The 22041-nt window shown below is 47.4% G+C and overlaps 1 protein-coding gene across 4 annotated transcripts in view; it reads left to right on the forward strand.

Annotated features, from left to right (window-relative positions):
* The window catches only part of PARP6 (poly(ADP-ribose) polymerase family member 6), a 31176-nt gene that overhangs the window by 4940 nt on the left and 4195 nt on the right, over positions 1–22041 (forward strand). The window contains exons 7-18 of one of the 4 annotated variants that reach the window (XM_055277897.2): positions 1049–1198; positions 2081–2291; positions 3106–3159; positions 4618–4713; positions 5310–5402; positions 6161–6286; positions 8518–8583; positions 9534–9601; positions 16138–16186; positions 16436–16548; positions 17301–17373; positions 18080–18149. In XM_055277897.2, the coding sequence (XP_055133872.1) occupies positions 1049–1198; positions 2081–2291; positions 3106–3159; positions 4618–4713; positions 5310–5402; positions 6161–6286; positions 8518–8583; positions 9534–9601; positions 16138–16186; positions 16436–16548; positions 17301–17373; positions 18080–18149 (1169 nt within the window). The remainder of the gene's footprint in view (positions 1–1048; positions 1199–2080; positions 2292–3105; positions 3160–4617; positions 4714–5309; positions 5403–6160; positions 6287–8517; positions 8584–9533; positions 9602–16137; positions 16187–16435; positions 16549–17300; positions 17374–18079; positions 18150–22041) is intronic. The other 3 variants (XM_055277898.2, XM_055277899.2, XM_055277900.2) reach the window with 3 other exon arrangements.

Genomic DNA, 22041 nt, shown 5'->3' on the forward strand with positions numbered 1-22041 from the left:
CCAGAGAAGATAAGGGAAGAACCTGGGAGTTTCCATCGGATTTAGCATCAGGAGGAGAACAATTTTAGTGGTGAAGGTAGGAACCAGAATACAGAAAGTTGAGAGGTGAGTGGTTGGCAACAACATAGAAACAATGAGTATGGGTTGAGAAATTTGGGTGGGGATGGGAAGGCAACAGGGAGAGGTTAACTAGACTAAGGTGCAGAAAATTAACATTTTTTGTTGACTTTGGGAAAGGAACTGACAGGAAAGGGGAATGATTGACACATCAAGGTCCCTAAAAAGGCAAGTCAGGGCTGAGATCTAGAGCACAAATCGAAGGATTGATCTTAGGTAGAAGGGTCACTTTACCTCCAGAAAATGGAGGGATCAAGGTAGGGTGGAAATATAAGTAGATTTTATAGTAGGGTTGGAAAATTAAGGGAACCGATATCTGATGGCTTAGGAAGGAAGAGAGGTTATTGGTTGTAGATGAAGTTAGTAACTTAAAGAAGGTAATAAGGATTTAGAACAATACCTTAGAGTAATGCTAGAGAGAATTGATCAAGGACAAGTGAAAGGATTGACAAATCTAGCTAAGGGCGCAGCTCAAATTGGAAACCATAAATTTGGGAATATAATTTTTCACCTAACAATGTCAGTACCCTTTATGTCCCTACTCCCTTTCTTCATGACTCACAAGGAACAGAGTGGTACTCACCTCCATCCTACCACTTCTGTTTCCTTGTCAACAGTATAGTCATTCTTGGCAGTAGATTTCAAGGTTTGCAGCCTTTGAAGGCTCACCTTTGAAATCTCACTCTAAAGGCAAAGCATCTCTGAATTTTTCTGGCCATTAGGCTAGGTACCCTCTAGGGTGAAGGGGTGCTCTGGGATGGTGATTTTTTTATTTACTAAGGTCATTTTAAGGGGTCTTCAGATACACATTCCCCTACCACAACTAGCTTTGCAGTCCCTGGGTCTGAATTTTAGATTATTTGCCTCTCTTTAGTCCTTATTTCTTGACCCTGCCTCATCTTGCCTAAGCTCATTCTTTTTGATCCCTCAGGATCCTGGGTATGTTTACATCCCAACAATGGAAACATCTGAGCAACGATTTCTTGAAGACCCAGCAGGAGAAAAGGCACAGTTGGTTCAAGGCAAGTGGTACCATCAAGAAGTTCCGAGCTGGCCTCAGCATCTTTTCACCCATCCCCAAGTAAGTGCTCCCTAAAGCTGATCATCTGTAAACACCTTGTGATAGCCCCCACCCCCACCTTCTTGATTACATAAACTTTTCTATCCCCTCTCTTCCCTGAATTCTGTCTCTTTAACTACTGACACCACTCACATGATCCTGTTCACTATGTGTCCTTACCTTTCTACTCCTTACCCAAGGTTAATACCTAATCCTTTATGTAAAACAGAATACCTAGCTCGTGATATGTATTTTGAGAAATGTATGCCGAATCTTCCATCTTTCTGTTCTTTTGCCCTGATCCGTTTCCCCATCCTAAGAAGAAAGTGTCAGAGAACAGGCAGTAATTCCTTGCTAGGTTCTGGAAATAAATATTGCTCCATTCTTTGACCCCAGGTCTACATTTTCCCCCTGTGGTGTCTTCTGATATTCCCAAAGGCAAACACAAACCCGGATTTGTAGCTTCCCAGGAATCATTGTTGACAGTCAGATAGTCAATATTAGGCCCTTTAGGATGCAACTACTTCTTGCCTAGTGCAATGTTTAACAATCTCTCTCTCTCTATTTTTTTTTTTTCTCTCTCTCTCAGTAAGAAAAACAGGCAGCCTTTCCAAGGGATTATTCCATACTTGGCTTAGAAACATAATAACCTATCCTCTGCCTCTGCCCACCCTCAGTGTCCCAATGTGAAGAACCCACAGATGATGACATAAAAATTTTAATTCAGATGCGTGATTTACTTGTTTTAATAGTGTTTAAGATACAGTGCAACTTTCCTCAGATATGAGTTTGTCTTTCTTTGGTTTAGAACTTTTGACTTAGGGCTCACTTATCTCCAGTCCCCTCTAGGGCTCCTATGAAATCCCCAGTTTTATCACTTCTCTTTGCTCTCTCTCTCTCCAGGTCTCCCAGTTTCCCTATCATACAGGACTCCATGCTGAAAGGCAAACTAGGTGTACCAGAGCTTCGGGTTGGGCGCCTCATGAACCGTTCCATCTCCTGTACCATGAAGAACCCCAAAGTGGAAGTGTTTGGCTACCCTCCCAGCCCCCAGGCAGGTCTCCTGTGCCCTCAGCACGTGGGCCTCCCTCCCCCAGCACGGACCTCTCCTTTGGTACATGGGCTGGGGAGGGTTTGACTTGGCTATCAGGAGGGTGGGAGTGGAAATGTGGAAGTGTAGTTTCTCAAAATGGGGTGGGGGTATGGTTGTCTAGGCATCATAAATCAAACCTAAGTATGTACCATGAGTGAGTAGAATGGAACACTTCTTTTTTTTGAGACAGGGTCTCACTCTGTCATCCAGGCTGGAGGGCAGTGGTGATCTCTGCTCACTGCAGTCTCTGCCTCCCAGGCTCATGATCCTCCTACCTCAGCCTGTCAAGTAGCTGGGACTATAGGCACATGCCACGACTGACTAATTTTTCATATTTTTGTAGAGACGGGCTTTTGCCATGTTGGCCAGGGTAGTCTTGAACTCCTGAGCTCAAGTGATCCACCTTCCTTCGGCTCCCAAAGTGCTGGGATTACAGGCATGAGCCACCATCCCAGCTGGAAAACATTTTTTAACAGTAGAAAACTTACGTCTAAACTGTCTGGCAAGCTTCTCTGATAGGCCGTGAAGCAGAGAGTCTGGAGATGGGAATCTCAAGGAGAAGTCATGTGTGATTTTATTAGTTTGTGAGTAGGACTGTAGTTAACTGTAGCTGCTGTACTAACCTATTCCGTCTACTTTGAAGGAGGGTTAAGGACAGGTGAGCCCCTTTCCAGAACCTTTGGCAAAAATGTCTAAAAGTCTCCTTTCCAGCTTCGGGATTCTGAGCTAGGGTTTAGCTGCTTTAGGAGAGTCCTAGGTGATGGGCAAGAGTCAGGTCTATCTAGGCCCCAGCTTCATAGGAGGTTCATGGGGTCTGCCTTTTTACTCTCACCAGGTCAGTGGTCACTGCAAGAACATTCCCACTCTGGAGTATGGATTCCTCGTTCAGGTAATCAAGTCAAAATTGTCACTCCAAAGCCCTTCCCTGTTGTCTGACCCATTTGGTCTGCTAACACCTCCCAGCTCCTCAATCAAATACTTCCTGAATTGCTTTGCTTCCAGAACTAATGGTAGAAGGAAAGAAGGCATTGTTCCCATCTTCAAGAACCTGACAGCATTACTAGAAAGACAATACTTACCACTTACGATCAAGTGCCAATGAGGCACTGCCAATTTTAAGTGTATGGGTGTCAAGACTCATATGACATGAATTGAGAGTGAGATTGACACTAATTTCCTTAATGATTCCCAATAGCCCTTGCTCAAATGATCTTTAGTATTCTTCACAGACCCCTTTCACTGCTCAGCTACCACTGGTCATTTGCTTTTTAAAATCTCTTTATTCCCTGGGCATTCATGCTTTCACTTTTGCATCTCTGTTAACCTTTGTTCATGTAATTCTTCCTATCTTCCTCTTGCCATCAAGAGTCAGTTGGCACCTTTTCCATAAAATTGCCATTACGCCAATGCATTACCTAGAAGTGATGTCTCCCCTCACTGAACTGTTATGATTTTTTTTGTTTCGTATGGCACCTATGTGTCGCATACTATGGGCTGCCTTGAATTGTTATTAATTTATAAACATGCCACATCTCTCCTATTGAAGTTCAGCTTCTGAGAAAACAACCTTTAATTTTATTTCATAATCAAGAAGACCTTTCACAGAGCTGGGGACATAATGGGCTTTCAGTAAATCTGCATTAAATGAATAAAGTCTCTTGCATGTCCCATTACCAGCCTAAAATCATGTGAAATGGGAAAAACTTGACTGATGCATAAAAGCTGTGTTAAGACAGGGTGTCATTAAAAAAAAAAAAAGTTGTAGGATATTGCTGCATTAGTTCTGGATTTTCCTATCTTCCTAGCACAGAATTGTCTGTAGTTTTGACCAGTGGACTGGCTAATTGTTCTAGGTAGTTGAAATGGCTTCTCAGGACCTTCTGCCATCTAATTGATTGAATGCTTTCCTATCCCAGAGGGACAGCCTATAATTACAAGTACTTTTAATAGTTTGATTAGCACCCATTTTATATTTTTAAAATGCTTTCATGGACATCATCTCATTTCTTGCAATACCCCTATGAGGCGAATAATGCTCTGCTATATAAACAAAGAAACCAAGGCTCAGGTTAACTGACTTGCTTAAAATTATATATGCCATTAAGTATTAGAAGTAGGATGTTAACCCAGGTCTTCTCAATCAAACATCATGTTCTTATTTTTACTATACCATACAGTCTTAGCTCTGCAGTCAGGCCATCAGTTTAAGTACACAGCCTAAGAATATATCCTACCTTAGGCATGGGGCTGGGAGGATGGAGGGTAGCTGGAAAAAAAAGCTGAAATTATTTCCCATATCTGTGTGTGCCAGGACTTCCAAAAGACTTAGAATCTGTTCTTTTCCCAGATCATGAAGTATGCAGAACAGAGGATTCCAACATTGAATGAGTACTGTGTGGTGTGTGATGAGCAGCATGTCTTCCAAAATGGATCTATGCTGAAGGTATAGGTCCCTACTCTATGACCGTCTTCCTTAACCAGGTCCCCTTCACTTCTCTCCTTTATTTCCTTCTTCCTTGGTCTGTGGTCAAGGTAAAATTCTGTCTGTACACCCTGATACTCTAGAAATTGTTGATTTTTCTCAGAAAACAAATCTCAGCAGTACTGTTTAGAGAAATGAAGATATGAGAATATTTATTTAGGATAGAGTCCACCTGACATTTAAAAATGGGGATCAGATATTGACCAAGATGATTGGATATGATGCTGTCCTCAAGGACTCTAAGTCCAGATGGGAGACAGACAAATCACAATGTATATTAAGTTTATAGAAGAGATATTAGCATTGTTAAAAATCAGGTGAGAGAACATCTGACTTCATAGGAAGATCAGGGAAGGCTTCATAGGGGAGACAGTGTTAACTCCCAAACTTATCAGTAAGGCATTTTAATTAAGACTTTATTGGTAGTTTTCTCCTGATATAGAGGGCCTCAAATTCCTACCCTGTTTTAGAGTTGTCTGAGGTCAAGACTGTCCCTCTCTGCCTACACCTTATTGCACACCCCATCCCACCACCATCTGTTTAATATACCCTTTCAGCCAGCTGTCTGTACTCGTGAACTATGCGTCTTCTCCTTCTACACACTGGGTGTCATGTCTGGAGCTGCAGAGGAGGTGGCCACTGGAGCAGAGGTATAGGGGAGGGAAATGTGGCTGGGAAATTGGGATCAAGAAAGACAGAGGAACCTAGCAATTTCATTCTTGGAATTTAACTTCCAAAAATGCTTTTGTATATAAGATATCCACTGTAGTATTGTTTATTAAATAAAAAATGGATACAACCCCATCTGTAGGGGCTCCAGTTAAAGAAATTATGGGATATCCTTAGAGTAGACATACTATATAGGTATTATTTATGGACAGAAAATTTTAACATAGTTATATAAAAAAGCAAATACAACAGTATATGTAGTAAAATTGTCCATGTAAGAAAATAAAGGGCCGAGCACAGTGGCTCACACCTGTAATCCCAGTACTTTGGGAGGCTGAGATGGGAGGATGGCTTGAGCTCAGGAGGTCGAGGCTGCAGTGGGCCATGATCACGCCACTGCACTCCAGCCTGGGTAACAGAGTGAGCCCCTGTCTCTTTAAAAAAGAATGAGAGAGAAAGAAAAAATACTTCCGTAGGAAAATTATCTGGAAGGATATACATCAGACTCATTAGTACTTAGCTGTGAAGATTGAGATTAAGGGCAGGAAGATGGTTTTTTTATCTTTTCTTTAATTACTTTGGTATTACTTCAATTTTTATGAGCTTGTATTTTCTATTTTAAAAGCCTTAAACATATTTGCTTTTTAAAAGAACATCAGAGAGAAATACTGGATACTCTGTGACTCCCAGTACTGGGAAATCATTTAGCTTCTGCCCTGTTTTTTTCCATTCCCCTAAGGTGGTGGATCTGCTGGTGGCCATGTGTAGGGCAGCTTTAGAATCCCCTAGAAAGAGCATCATCTTTGAGCCTTATCCCTCTGTGGTGGACCCCACTGATCCCAAGACTCTGGCCTTTAACCCTAAGGTATGTTACTTGAGAAAGTCAGGGCTAAGGAACAGAAATGGTAAAAGATAGTGGGAGACTATGGGCTGACATTCTGGTATATACAGGGCTTGGAATAGGGACAGAATTCTTAAACTCTGTGATTTAGCTCTTTCAGTAAATAAATAGCCAAGTTTGACACAGAAAGGGGAGAAGAATTAATATTAGTTACATTATGATAGGGAAAAAGGGCTTTTGGAGCCAGACAGACCTGGATTCCATTTGAGATTCTGCTACTCCCCATTTGAAGGGTATTAGGCAAGTCACTTAACCTTTCTAAACTTCAATCTCCTTATCTTGTAAAAAGGGATAATATTTATTTTGCAGATCATTATAAAAATGAGAAGTAGGGCCGGGCGCGGTGGCTCACGCTTGTAATCCCAGCACTTTGGGAGGCCGAGGCGGGCGGATCACGAGGTCAGGAGATCAAGACCGAGACCATGGTGAAACCCCGTCTCTACTAAAAATACAAAAAAATTAGCCGGGCGTAGTGGCGGGCGCCTGTAGTCCCAGCTACTCGGAGAGGCTGAGGCAGGAGAATGGCGTGAACCTGGGAGGCGGAGCTTGCAGTGAGCCGAGATTGCGCCACTGCACTCCAGCCTGAGTGACAGAGCGAGACTCCGTCTCAAAAAAAAAAAAAAAAATGAGAAGTAGGCTGGGTGGGTGGCTCACGCCTGTAATCCCAGCACTTTGGGAGGCCGAGGCGGGCGGATCACAAGGTCAGGAGATCAAGACCATCCTGGCTAACATGGTGAAGCCCCGTCTCTACTAAAAAATACAAAAAATTAGCCAGGTGTGGTGGTAGGCGCCTGTAGTCCCAGCTACTCGGGAGGCTGAGGCAGGAGAATGGCGTGAACTCGGGAGGCAGAGCTTGCAGTGAGCTGAGATCATACTACTGCATTCCAGCCTGGGCGACAGAGTGAGACTCTGTCTCAAAAAAAAAAAAAAAGAAAAAGAAGTAATATATGTAAAGTACTGTTTTAGGGTTTTCCAGAGAAACAGCCAATAGGAGATATATATGGAGAGAGAAGGAGAAAGAGGTTTATTATAAGGAATTGCCTCACATAATTATGGAGGCTGAGAAGTCCCAACATCTTACAGTTAGCAGGCTGCAGACCCAGGAGAGCCAGTGGTATAGTTGTAGTCCCAGTCCCAAGGCTTGAAAATCGGAGACTGGGCTGGGCGCAGTGGCTTCTGCCTGTAATCCTAGCACTTTGGGAGGCCAAGGCAGGCGGATCACTTGACTGGAGTGAGGAGTCAAAGACCAGCCTGGCCAACATGGTGAAACCCCGTCTCTACTGAAAATACAAAAAATTAGCCAGGCATGTTGGTGGGCGCCTGTAATCTCAACTACTTGGGAGGCTGAGGCATGAGAATCGCTTGAACCCAGGAGGCAGAGGTTGCAGTGAGCCGGGATCGCACCACTGCACTCCAGGCTGGGTGACAGAGAGAGACTCTGCCTCAAAAAAACAAACAAAACCAAAAACTCAGAGCCAATGGTGTAAGTTCTAGTCTGAAAGCCTGCAGGCTCAACATCCAAGAAGAGTCCATTTTCTTTTTAGTTCAAATCCAAAGACTGGAAAAGACTGATAATCCAACTTAAGCAATCAGGCAGGAGGAATACCCACAAACTCTACAAACTCATGGCGGGGTGGGGCAGAGGAGTCAGCCTTTTTGTTTTATTCTGGTCATTGATCGATTGGATAAGGCCCTTCCACATTAGGGAGGACAATTTGCTTTACTCAGTCTGCTGATTCACATGTTAATCTCAACCAGAAACACCCTCACAAACACACCCAGAAATAATGGTTGACCAGATGAGTGGGTACCTCATGGCCCAGTCAAGTTGACACACAAAATTAACCATCACAAGTACCCAGCATAGTACCTCACTATTACTGTCATTACTATACAGAGTATATATGTTATTTAGTCCTCAGAACATCTCTATGGGGGTGATAGGAGTTAATCTTCACTTGCATAAAGGGATGCTAAAGGTTCTAAGAGGCCAAATAACTTACCCTATTACTCCCAGCTGATAAAAGAGAACTAGCATGTGACCCCAGAACTGTCTGACATTAATACTCTTTCCATGACATACTATTGTTTCCTTGGGCCTAGACTTTTTTGGTACATATAGCCCCTTTTCATCACATCTTACTTTCCTCCACTTTTCTTTATTTGGTTCTTCTCTTCCCATTGATTCTCCACAGAAGAAGAATTATGAGCGGCTTCAGAAAGCTCTGGATAGTGTGATGTCTATTCGGGAGATGACCCAGGTATTCTGCCTTCTCTGTCCCCTCTCCTCTGCCTGCCCAGTTCAAGTGTCCTATTCTGTTTGTAATTTGTGGGAGTGGGATGAAGATTTAGAGATGCTACTCACTGTATTTTTTTTTTTCAGTCTTTCCTCTTTAACCTTCCCAATTCCTGTTCTCCGTTTTGTTAGCTCTGTTACTCTTCTTTATTCTCTTTAGTCTTTGTGTCTCAATCTTTACCTTTGCTGTTAATTCCTTTACAAGTTGTTCATATTTAATGTTTTGCCATAATTCTTAGGGAGTTAAGAAGTGAAGGAAAGACCTCTGCCCAGGGTTGGGAGGGTGAGGAGGAGGGGGGCTTGAAGGTAAGGAACTAGACACAGGGGCCTACATCTTCTATCCTTCTAGGGGTGGGGCAGCCACATGGAGCAGTGACCATCCTTTGACTCAAGGCGGTCCCTCACCAGACTTCCCCACCCCTCGTCTGCAATCTCTGCATGAATAGACATTCATTTGTACTCATTTACAGGTGGGCCTCTTCTCAGCAAATCCTGTATATCACAGTTGAGATTTACACATAAGATACACCTAGGAGGAATGATTTACTTGTCAGGAGGACGCTTTGCTTTATTTAAAGATTTACCACAGGATTCTTTAGCCTAATCTTCTTGGGACATTGATTTTATTAATTTTTTGATTTACAATCAACTTTTTAGGGCTGTAGGAATTGCATAAAATGAGGGAGACCCACCTGCATGTTGTTTTGTAAGCATCTTCAGTCATTTTCATATTTATTTATGAGTCTTCCCAGCCTGACTAGGGCTCCTTGAGGGTGGGAACCTCATCTCCTTTTTCCTCTATGTGGCCTTTGGTGCCTACCTTGCCCTGGACCCGAATAGTCACTCTGTGAAAAGCAGAAAGCAGGTAGGCTCCCACCTCTCCAGGGAGATAACGTTATGGCCATTGTCTTTCAGGGCTCATATTTGGAAATCAAGAAACAGATGGACAAGTTGGATCCCCTGGCCCATCCTCTCCTGCAGTGGTATGGATAGAATGGCTCATCCTTCTTGGGTTATGAGGAGGGAGGGAGTTATCAGACATGGAACCTGTACCTTCTTTTAGTGGTGGTTTCAACATCCTTCCCAAGGTTATAGGCAGTAATGGCTGCTTTTTCTTGGAGTTTGTTGATATACCTTGCCTTGAAAATAACACATCCTACAAAAAGCCCACAAATTCTGACATGATTTTTCTTTTAAAAAATTTATTTTTAATCTTGTTTTAATTGTTTCTTTTTTTTTTTTTTTTTTTTGAGATAGGGTCTCACTCTGTTGTCCGGGCTAGAGTGCAGTGGTGCGATCATGGTTCACTGTAGCCTTGCCCTTCAGTGCTCAAGTGATCCACCTCAGCCTCCCCAGTAGCTGGGACCACAGGCATGCGCCACCACACCCAGCTAATTTTTTTTTTTTTTTTTTTTTTTTTAAGCTCCAACAGGCTTTATTGGATTTCAGGGTAATGGTATTATTAAATTTTTTTTTTTTTTTTTTTTTACTTTTTTTTTTTTTTTTTTTTTGCATACAAAAACAATAAACATTTTCTAAAAATACATACAAACAAAAAGATGCGTATCAAACATATTAGGAAGGTTGCACATGGGAAGTCGGGGAATAGAAATGGGGGTGGGAGTTAAAATAAATGAGAGAGGGACTTTATATGGATCAGTGATAATAACTCAATCCTCTATTTGACAAAGAAGAGGGAGAAGGAAGAGGAAGAAAAAGAAAGTGGGATAAAGGATCAGAAAGGGAGGAAAATAGAAAAAATTAGAGTATGACTCCAGGGTAGACCTGTTTTGTTGTCATTGAGTTGGTTGGTTGGTTTGTCTGTTGTAGTCTTCATGTTTCGCCAAGTTGGCCAGACTGGTCTCGAACTCCTAGCCCGAAGTGATCAACCCGCCTCGCCCCCCAGAGTGCCGGGACCACAGGCGTGAGCCACCACGTCCAGCCCCCACATTGCTTTTGGCCTCCGTGGTAGACCTCCCAGACGGAGCGGCCAGGCAGAGGAGCTCCTCACTTCTACCCAGACACGGGGCGGCCGGGCAGAGGGGCTCCTCACTTCCCAGATGGGGCGGCCAAGCAGAGACGCTCCTCACTTCTTCCCAGACGATAGGTGGCCGGGCAGAGGCGCTCCTCACTTCCCAGACGATGGGTGGTCGGGCAGAGGCGCTCCCCACTTCCCAGACGATGGGTGGCCGGGCAGAGGCGCTCCTCACTTCCCAGACAATGGGCGGCCGGGCAGAGGCGCTCCTCACCTCCCAGACGATGGCTGTCCGGGCAGAGGCACTCCTCACTTCCCAGATGGGGCAGCCGGGCAGAGGCGCTCCTCACTTTCCAGACGATGGGTGGTCGGACAGAGGCGCTCCTCACCTCCCAGACGATGGGTGGCCGGGCAGAGGCGCTCCTCACCTCCCAGACGATGGGTGGCCGGGCAGAGGCGCTCCTCACCTCCCAGACGGGGCGGCCGGGCAGAGGCGCTCCTCACTTCTTCCCGGACGGGGCGGCCGGGCAGAGGCGCTCCTCACTTCTTCCCGACGGGGCGGCCGGGCAGAGGCGCTCCTCACTTCTTCCCGGACGGGGCGGCCGGGCAGAGGCGCTCCTCACTTCTTCCCGGACGGGGCGGCCGGGCAGAGGCGCTCCTCACTTCTTCCCGGACGGGGCGGCCGGGCAGAGGCGCTCCTCACTTCTTCTCGGACGGGGCGGCCGGGCAGAGGCGCTCCTCACTTCCTCCCGGACAGGGCGGCCGGGCAGAGGCGCTCCTCACCTCCCAGACGATGGGAGGCCGGGCAGAGGCGCTCCTCACTTCCCAGACGATGGGTGGCCGGGCAGAGGCGCTCCTCACTTCCCAGACGGGGCGGCCGGGCAGAGGAGCTCCTCACTTCCCAGACAGGGTGGCCGGGCAGAGGCGCTCCTCACTTCCCGGACGATGGGTGGCCGGGCAGAGGCGCTCCTCACTTCCCAGACGATGGGTGGCCGGGCAGCGGCGCTCCTCACTTCCCAGACGGGGCGGCCGGGCAGAGGCGCTCCTCACTTCCCAGACGGTGGGTGGCCGGGCAGAGGCGCTCCTCACTTCCCAGACGGTGGGTGGCCGGGCAGAGGCGCTCCTCACTTCCCAGACGGTGGGTGGCCGGGCAGAGGCGCTCCTCACTTCCCAGACGGTGGGTGGCCGGGCAGGGGCGCTCCTAACTTCCCAGACGGTGGGTGGCCGGGCAGAGGCGCTCCTCACTTCCCAGACGGTGGGTGGCCGGGCAGAGGCGCTCCTCACTTCCCAGACGGTGGGTGGCCGGGCAGAGGCGCTCCTCACTTCCCAGACGGTGGGTGGCCGGGCAGGGGCGCTACTAACTTCCCAGACGGTGGGTGGCCGGGCAGAGGCGCTCCTCACTTCCCAGACGGTGGGTGGCCGGGCAGAGGTGCTCCTCACTTCCCAGACGGGGTGGCCGGGCAGAGGCGCTCCTCACTTCCCAGACGGTGGGTGGCCGGGCAGAGGCGCTCCTCACTTCTTCCCGGATGGGGCGGCCGGGCAGAGGCGCTCCTCACTTCTTTCCGGACGGGGCGCCCGGGCAGAGGCGCTCCTCACTTCTTCCCGGACGGGGCGGCCGGGCAGAGGCGCTCCTCACTTCCCAGACGGGGCGGCCGGGCAGAGGCGCTCCTCACTTCTTCCCGGACGGGGCGGCCGGGCAGAGGCGCTCCTCACTTCTTCCCGGACGGGGTGGCCTGGCAGAGGCACTGCTCACTTCCCAGACGGGGCGGCCGGGCAGAGGCGCTCCTCACTTCCCAGACGGGGCGGCCGGGCAGAGGCGCTCCTCACTTCCCAGACGGGGCGGCCGGGCAGAGGCGCTCCTTACTTCCCAGACGGGGCGGCCGGGCAGAGGCGCTCCTCACTTCCCAGACGGGGCGGCCGGGCAGAGGCGCTCCTCACTTCTTCCCAGATGGGGGCGGCCGGGCAGAGGCGCTCCTCACTTCTTCCCGGACGGGGCGGCCGGGCAGAGGCGCTCCTCACTTCTTCCCGGACGGGGCGGCCGGGCAGAGGCGCTCCTCACTTCTTCCCGGGCGGGGCGGCCGGGCAGAGGCGCTCCTCACTTCCTCCCGGACGGGGCGGCCGGGCAGAGGCGCTCCTCACCTCCCAGACGATGGGAGGCCGGGCAGAGGCGCTCCTCACTTCCCAGACGATGGGTGGCCGGGCAGAGGCGCTCCTCACTTCCCAGACGGGGCGGCCGGGCAGAGGTGCTCCTCACTTCCCAGACAGGGTGGCCGGGCAGAGGCGCTCCTCACTTCCCAGACGATGGGTGGCCGGGCAGAGGCGCTCCTCACTTCCCAGACGATGGGTGGCCGGGCAGAGGCGCTCCTCACTTCCCAGACGGGGCGGCCGGGCAGAGGCGCTCCTCACTTCCCAGACGGTGGGTGGCCGGGCAGAGGCGCTCCTCACTTCCCAGACGGGGCGGCCGGGCAGAGGCGCTCCTCACTTCCCAGACGGTGGGTGGCCGGGCAGAGGCGCTCCTCACTTCCCAGACGGTGGGTGGCCGGGCAGAGGCGCTCCTCACTTCCCAGACGGGGCGGCCGGGCAGAGGCGCTCCTCACTTCCCAGACGGTGGGTGGCCGGGCAGAGGCGCTCCTCACTTCCCAGACGGTGGGTGGCCGGGCAGAGGCGCTCCTCACTTCCCAGACGGTGGGTGGCCGGGCAGAGGCGCTCCTCACTTCCCAGACGGTGGGTGGCCGGGCAGAGGCGCTCCTCACTTCCCAGACGGTGGGTGGCCGGGCAGAGGCGCTCCTCACTTCCCAGACGGTGGGTGGCCGGGCAGAGGCGCTCCTCACTTCCCAGACGGTGGGTGGCCGGGCAGAGGCGCTCCTCACTTCCCAGACGGTGGGTGGCCGGGCAGAGGCGCTCCTCACTTCCCAGACGGTGGGTGGCCGGGCAGAGGCGCTCCTCACTTCCCAGACGGTGGGTGGCCGGGCAGAGGCGCTCCTCACTTCCCAGACGGTGGGTGGCCGGGCAGAGGCGCTCCTCACTTCCCAGACGGTGGGTGGCCGGGCAGAGGCGCTCCTCACTTCCCAGACGGTGGGTGGCCGGGCAGAGGCGCTCCTCACTTCCCAGACGGTGGGTGGCCGGGCAGAGGCGCACCTCACTTCCCAGACGGGGCGGCCGGGCAGAGGCGCTCCTCACTTCCCAGACGGTGGGTGGCCGGGCAGAGGCGCTCCTCACTTCCCAGACGGTGGGTGGCCGGGCAGAGGCGCTCCTCACTTCCCAGACGGTGGGTGGCCGGGCAGAGGTGCTCCTCACCTCCCAGACGGGGCGGCCGGGCAGAGGCGCTCCCCACCTTCCAGATGGGGCGGCGGCCGGGCAGGGGCTGCAATCCCAGCACCCTGGCAGGCCAAGGCAGGTGGCCGGGGGGTAGAGGCTGCCGCGAGGCCAGACCACGCCACCGCCCTCCAGCCCAGGCAACACCGAGCACTGGGTGAGCGAGACTCCGTCTGTAGTCCCAGTACCTCGGGAGGCTGAGGCGGGCAGAGCACTCGGCGTCAGGGGCTGGCGACCAGCGTGGCCAAGATGGCGAACGCGTGCCTGCATCCAAAGGAGAAAAGGCAGGCAGCGGTGGCGCGCGCCGGCAGTCCCAGGCAGTCTGCGGCGGGGGCAGCAGCAAGCCGAGTAGATTGTAGCCTGGGCCAGAGAGGGGAAAGAAGAAAGAAAGAGAGAGAGAGAGAGAGAGAGAGAGGGAGGGAGGGAGGGAGGGAGGGAGCTTTTTTTTTTTTTTTTTTAATAGAGATGGAGTCTCCCTATGTTGCCCAAGCCAGTCTTGAACTCTTGGGCTCAAGTGATCCTCCTGATTGGCTTCCCAAAGTGCTGGGATTACGGCCGTGAGCCACAATGTGCAGCTGACGTGATTTTTCAAGTTCTCTGTAGATGTTCCATGTTTCGCAGTAGGTTTTGTTGTTTGTTTCCTTTTTTGGTTTGTTAATTTATTTTTTAAATTGACAAATAGAAATTATAGGGCCGAGCGCGGTGGCTCACACCTGTGATCCCAATACTTTGGGATACCGAGGCGGGCGGATCACCTGAGGTTGGGAGTTCGAGACCAGCCTGACCAACATGATGAAACCCCATTTCTACTAAAAATACAAAATCAGCCAGGCATGGTGGCCCATGGCTGTAGTCCCAGCTACTCGGGAGGCTGAAGCAGGAGAATCACTTGAACCCGGGAGGTAGAGGTTGCCGTGAGCTGAGATTGTGCCATTACACTCCAGCCTGGGCAACAAGAGCCAAACTCTGTCTCAAAAAAAAAAAAAAATTACATATATTGTGTACAACATGATGTTTTGAAATATGTGTACATTGCAAAATGGTTCAGTAGAGCTAATAAGCATATGCGTTATCTCGCATATGTATTTTTTGTGGTGAGAACACTTAAAATCTATTACCACAGTGATTTTCAAGAATAGTACACATTGTTACTAACTATAGTCACCACCAATAGGTTTTTGTGTCCTTTGCATGTAGAAATTAACACTATTAATTTTAACTAAGTTTTCTTTGCATCCAGAGAGGTCTGTCTCTTCCTGCTATCCCCTTGCCCTGTCTCTGGGCCTCCTTGATGATATAGAATGTCCAGAGCCTTGAGGCACTATTGCTGTGCTCTTCTCCTAGCCAAGATTTTGACTGTCCCTGCTGCCATCTATTCCTGATCTCAATTTCTGTTGTTTTCCTGACATAGCTTTCCCTTTCTAGTTTGCCTCCCTCTTCCTAGTCAGCCTTCAGTACTTCCTCAGTGCAACAGCTTTCTCCCTCTTAGCCTGAGGAATAACTAGGCATAGACCATCTGCGGTGGCATCACAGGTACATAGATGAGGCACAAAAAACAAAGACAACAGCAAACTGTATCCACATGGGAGATAGTGCTCTCTTGCTGAGCCCTCAGTGTTTTATGTCTGTTCTCTTCTATCTTCTGTGTTCAGCCTGTATAGAGCTTAGTCTGTCCTTGACTCCTAAGGAAGTTCATTCTAGTTTCTTCTGTTTCTTTTTCCAGCCTAGACAGTAACTTTCTCTCCATTTCTCTCCATTCCTGAGAGCTTTCATGTTTTCTCTTAAGCTCAGGAAGGATGGCTTCTGAGCCCAGGTCTGAATCTGAGTCTAAATCCCAGGTATAAGTTGTCACCATTCTAATTCAGACCTCTTCTTTCTGTTTTTTCTTTTCTTTTTTTGTAGGTGACCTCTGCGCTCTTCCTTTTGTTCTACCCTTTTTACTCCCTACTTGTAGCAGCCCTCCTCCCACCCCTTTTTTTTTCATCCATTGTTTAACTCCCCAGTAATTAGCTTGTGTCTGGTCACTACCTTCATTTTTACTTTTTTATTCACAAGCATTATCACCCACAAGAATATCCAGATAGTGACCTTGACGTTTCACACAATTGGGACAGCCCAGTAATCCTTGTTTATCCTCCTAAAGGCAGAGGAAGACTGGCTTGTTCAGGAAGGATAGCTTAAATACTTAATTATTCTATCCTTTTTATTTTTTTCTCTGTTTCTTCCCAGGATCATCTCTAGCAACAGGTCACACATTGTCAAACTACCTCTCAGCAGGGTAAGTGACCATTCTCCCTCTAAATGCTTTAAATTTCTGGTGAGGGGCAGGGAGGGGCTGTAAGCCAGCTAACCATATTGGTCCTAGATCTGCCTATTTTGCTCTGTCCATCAACTTAGTCTTTGGGCCTTAGCATATTTCCCTTGTGTGGGGTTAATGCAAGCCTGATTTTTTTCCCTATCCCCAACCCTTCCCTCCCTGATCTCGATTTCTGCTCTGTTTTCCTGATTCCACCCCCACCCTGGGCAGCAGCTGAAGTTCATGCACACCTCACACCAGTTCCTCCTGCTGAGCAGCCCTCCTGCCAAGGAGGCTCGGTTCCGGACCGCCAAGAAGCTCTATGGCAGCACCTTTGCCTTCCAGTGAGGAGGCTGGGGGCTGGGCAGTGGGGGTGGTGAGGGGGCGGGGATGAGCAAGAAGAATGCGCTTGAGATATGAGTTTGTGTTACATGTGTCCATCAACCAGTCAGCAGATACTTACTAAATGCTATTGTGGTAGGTGCTATAAAGGACAAAAAGGTACATATAACGTGGTCTTTATTCTCAAACTATTTATGATGTAGTTGAGGAAAAATGACATTTACATGTGAAAAGATGTGGCTGAAGAAATAGATTGGAGAGAACAGATCTGAAAGCTACTTTGATGGAAAAATCCACTATTTATGCCTGATTTTGAGAGGAGGGAAAAAGAAAGAGAGGTATTAAAGAGAACTTATAGGGAGTGGTAGCACCCTTTTATTAAAATAGAACATGAAGTCAGAACTGGAAGCCATATTTGGGGTCAGTGATAAATTTGTTGATTTTCAGATGAATTTATTGAATTTGAAGTGTCAGGAGAATAGGCAAATAAAAATACTGAACCAGCAGTTGAGGATTTAGGATGGGAGTAGCTGAAGCACCAAAGAGAGGATGGGACTGGAAATAGAGACGCAGAGTTTAACCACACACACACATCTTGCGTGCCAATGACCGTATCCATGTGCGTGTCCATCACTAGGTGTACCTGTCCATCTTCATGTCCTGTGTGGGTGAGAATGGGTGGGAATGGCAGTCTTGGGAGTGTTCCTGGGAACCTCATATCAGAAGGAGACATGGATTCTACCCTGCCTTACAGTGGGTCCCACATTGAGAACTGGCATTCGATCCTGCGCAATGGGCTGGTCAATGCATCCTACACCAAACTGCAGGTGAGGCTGTGCCCCTTTCTCCTATATTTCTACCGCTCCCTTCCCTACTCAGTTCTGTGGAAGGCTGCTCTAGAGTAAGCTGTTTTTGCCTCAGTGTCCTCAAGCCTAACCTGTCTTGTGGAGTTCCCTAGAGAGGAAGTTAGAACTGTATGAATAGAGAACGCGGCTGTTGTGTATTTGATCTCAGGCTGCATTTTTTTGGTGGTTTGGGGAATGGGAATGTACTTGTAAGCAGGAATATGGAATTGCTGATTGTAGCCACTGTGATGAATTAATCTATTAGAGCTTTTCAATTTATGTGGCTATTCATTCAAGGAGTACATATGGGAGACTTGTTTCTATGCCCTGAGAGACTCCAGGGAGTGTGTATTGGCCCTCCTTCTGGCTACCCATTCTGTAGTTCCTCTTTTTTGGAATCTGCATATGTACCAAGGCCTGGAGACAGGAAAATGAATGCTGAGGGACTGACTCAGTGGTTCTACCATTTCCCACTCTCCAATGCGTCAGTTATGTAGCACTTCATAGGCAAGCAGGTTAACCTGCATCTGCTTTTCAGCCAGTTGGCTTTCTGAGAATAGGTGCTTAGGGTTACTTGAATGAGAAGGTAGAAGGAGGGACAGAGGGCTGGATAAGCCTTGCTGCTGCCTAATAAATAGCCATGGGAGGGCCCAGGCTCATATTACTCATCCTGGTGTTTCCCTGCAAGCTGCATGGAGCAGCCTATGGCAAAGGCATCTACCTGAGCCCCATCTCCAGTATTTCCTTTGGATACTCAGGTAAGAAATATTCTGTGGCCACCTTGACTCTATTTACATTGCCTCCGTTTGTGAATACATGATTTGTGCTGTCTGTTCCTCCCTCATTATGGATACTTGGTCTGTGTCAGCTCTCCCCGATCATGGGTACATATTCTCTCTCTCTCTCTACATTTTCTTATTAGAAATTTAGATTCTTTACAAGGTGAGGCCAGTTATTGTTAAAAATGATGGTTTTATTCATAGCAGGGGCTTGGCCCTGGGAATGGGTGGAGGAATAACAGGGACATAACAAGGCTTTTTGTAGAACACATGTTTGGTGTTGGCAATTATAGATTGTGTTTGTGTATACTTGTACATATAAGTTTACATGTGAAAACATCTGAAGGCTTGCATCCTTTCCATTGGCTTATATTTCTAGAGACATTGTTCTTCTCTATTCTCAACCGTCTTTTAAAATTTAAACTGTCTATATAATCTTACACTATTATGTTAGTCACATTGAATGCAAGATAAAGCATTTTATTCTAAAGGTGAGGTTCAGATTCTAATCAGGAGATCAGTCCAGCTCAGAAAAGGAAATCTGATTTAGAGTTCTCTCAGTCTTCCTGGCTCATGTCTTAGTTCCTTTTCAGTCTGCTTTTGTGCTTGTTTGATGTAATCTCTTTACAAGGTATAGTCACCATGTAGTTGCATGTTCACCACATGAAGGGGATTGTGCTAGATTCTTAATAGATTATTACTTGATATCCTGTAGTAATTTGTAACTGTTACAAAGATCAGAAAATGTAGTGTCATCAGGAAGCTGAGGCAGGAGAATCGCTTGAACCTGGGAGGCGGAGGTTGCAGTGAGCTGAGATTGCGCCACTGCACACCAGTCTGGTTGACAGAGGGAGACCCCGTCTCAAAAAAAAAAGAAAAAAGAAAGTGCCAGAATCAGAGGCCTAAAAACATCTCTAACAACAGAATAAACCAAACAAAATAGAAGAAAGGAGATAATAACAGGTAAGAACTAACACCTGTGAAATAAAAATAGGTACAATAGATAGTACCAAAAAAGTCCAAAGATGATTTCAAAGAACTAACAGAACAGATAAACCCTGGTTAGATTAAGAGAAAAAGGACACAAATAATATAATCACCAAAAAAAGCAGTACAACTATAGATACAGCAGAATTTAAAAAGGTAATAAGGCGGGGCATGGTGGCTCACACCTGTAATCCCAGTACTTTGGGAGGCTGATGTGGGCAGATCACTTGAGGTCAGGAGTTCAAGACCAGCCTGGCCAACATGGTGAAATCCTGTCTCTACTAAAAATAGAAAAATTAGCCAGGCATGGTGGCATGCGCCTATAATCCCAGCTACTTGAGAGGCTGAGGCAGTAGAATCGCTTGAACCCAGGAGGCAGAGGCTCCAGTCAGCCAAGATCAAACCAGTGCACTCCAGCCTAGACAACAAAGCAAGACTCTGCCTAAAAAAAATAAATAAATAAAAAGTAATAAGAGAGTTCTCTACACTATGCTAATAATTTAAAAACTTTGATAAAATGGATAAATTCCTAGAATAACAAATCTGTCAGATAACAAATCTGACAAGAAATAGCCTGTATAGTCATAATACTATAAAAGAAATAGAAATTGTTTAAAAATTTCCACACACAAAATAAACCTCACGAAGCCCAGATAGTTTTACAAATTAATCTTAAACTTTCAAGGAACAAATTATTTTAGTTTTATCCAAAGTCTTCCAGAGAATAGGAAAAATGGAATTACAAATCATAAAAGATTGATAAATTTGACTATATTAAAATTAAAAACTTCTGGCTGGGCACAGTGGCTCACACCTGTAATCCCAACACTTTGGGAGGCTGACGTGGGAGGATTGCTTGAGCTCAGGAGTTCAAGACCAGCCTGGGCAACAGGCAATACCCCATCTCTGCAAAAAAATAAAAATAACCAGGTCTGGCGGTACGTGCCTATAAGTCCTAACTAGTCAGGAGGCTGAGGCAGGAAGATCACTGAGCCCAGGAGGTTGAAGCTGCAGTGAGCCATGATCATGCCACTGTACTTCCAGCTTGGGCAGTAGAGCGAGACCCTGTCTCAAAAAAGAAAAAAAATTTAAAACTTATATTCTTCAGAAGACACCCTAAAGAAAGTGAAGAGACAGGCTACAAACCGACAGAAGACATTTGCAGCACATACAACCACAAAAGATTAGTAATAAAAATGTATTTTTTGGCTGGGTGCGGTGGCTCACGCCTATAGTCCCAGCACTTTGGGAGGCTAAGGCAGGCAGATCACCTGAGGTTGGGAGTTTGAGACCAGCCTGACCAACAGGGAGAAACCCCATCTCTACTAAAAATACAAAAAAAATTAGCCAGGTGTGATGGCACATGCTTGTAATCCTAGATACTCAGGAGGCTGAGGCAGGAGAATTGTTTGAATCCGGGAGGCAGAGGTTGCAGTGAGGTGAGACTGCGCCATTGCACTCCAGCCTGGGTGACAGAGCAAGACTCCATCTCAAAAAAAATAATAATAATAAATATGTTCAATAAGAAGAGGGAAGTCCCAGAAGACAGAGTGAGACTGTGATGCCTTTTTTATATTGTTCAAAATCAAAATTAAACATTGTTTAGGCATATATATGTGTATTGTGTGTGTGTGTGTGTGAAAACTAAAGGAAAAAGGAAAAACAAAAGAATAATAACGCAAATTGCAGGATAGTGATTACCTCCAAAGGGAGGCAGATAGTTAGATGTAAGTCACTGGTAATGTTTTAGATTTAGAATTTAGTTCTTTGATTGGGTCTCTGGGTATTCATTGTCTTATTAAAAAATAATAATGAGACTGGGCATGGTGGCTCACGCCTGTAATCCCAGCACTTTGGGAGGCCAAAGCAGGCGGATCACGAGGTCGAGAGTTCGAGACCAGCCTGACCAACATGGTGAAACTCTGTCTCTACTAAAAATAGAAAAATTAGCTGGGCGTGGTGGCACACACCTGTAGTCCCAGCTACTCAGGAGGCTGAGGCAGAAGAATCGCTTGAACCTGGGAGGTGGAGGTTGCAGTGAGGTGAGATCGTGCCACTGCACTCTAGCCTGGGCAACAGAGTGAGACTCCATCCCAAAAAAACAAAACAAAATAATAATGTGTCATGAAACAAAGATTATAATTAATCCACACAGGGCAAGTGACCAACACATATTTGTTGAATATATGAGTGGATCTTACTCTGTGTGCCTGGCATCCAAAGTGGGGTTAGGGTTGGAATAGTCTTTTTGATTTGTCTGGATTCTTCACTTTTTATCTTTGTCTCAGCCTAAGCATCCCTCTGATTAAGTTCTTTTGTCTTTCCAAGTAGTGAGATTCTCATGGTTCTTGGTGCCCACTGAGATTCTTCTTTTGTGTTCTCCCTATGCCCTCCCTTTCTTTCTCTTTTCTCCCCCTGGCCTTTGTTTACTACCAAGTGCCTAAATACCTTTAGTTACCAGATGAAGCCAGAAATCTCTGTTGACCTCTTGTCTTTCTTCATCACTTAACCGATTACATAAAGATATCACAGACACCTTTCATCTCCCTCTCTCAAAGGGCAATTGATTATAGATACAAAATGCAATTGAATTTTACTATTGGAGTTACAGATCATCTAATCCCTTATTACTTTACAAATAAGAAAGCTGATATACAGAAAAGTTAAATGATTTTCTCATGGTCACACAGCTATGAGTAGCAGAGATAGGGCTGCAATCCAGGTCTCCTAATTTCTAGGCCATTGTTGTTATCACTATATGATATGGTTTGGTTGTGTCTCCACCCAGATCTCATCTTGAATTCCCATGTGTTGTGGAAGGGACCCAGTGGGAGGTAACTGAATCATGGGGGCAGGTTTTTATTTTTTTATTTTTATTTTGTTT

Source organism: Symphalangus syndactylus, chromosome 5 (genome assembly GCF_028878055.3).
Source record: "Symphalangus syndactylus isolate Jambi chromosome 5, NHGRI_mSymSyn1-v2.1_pri, whole genome shotgun sequence".
Lineage (NCBI taxonomy): Eukaryota > Metazoa > Chordata > Mammalia > Primates > Hylobatidae > Symphalangus > Symphalangus syndactylus.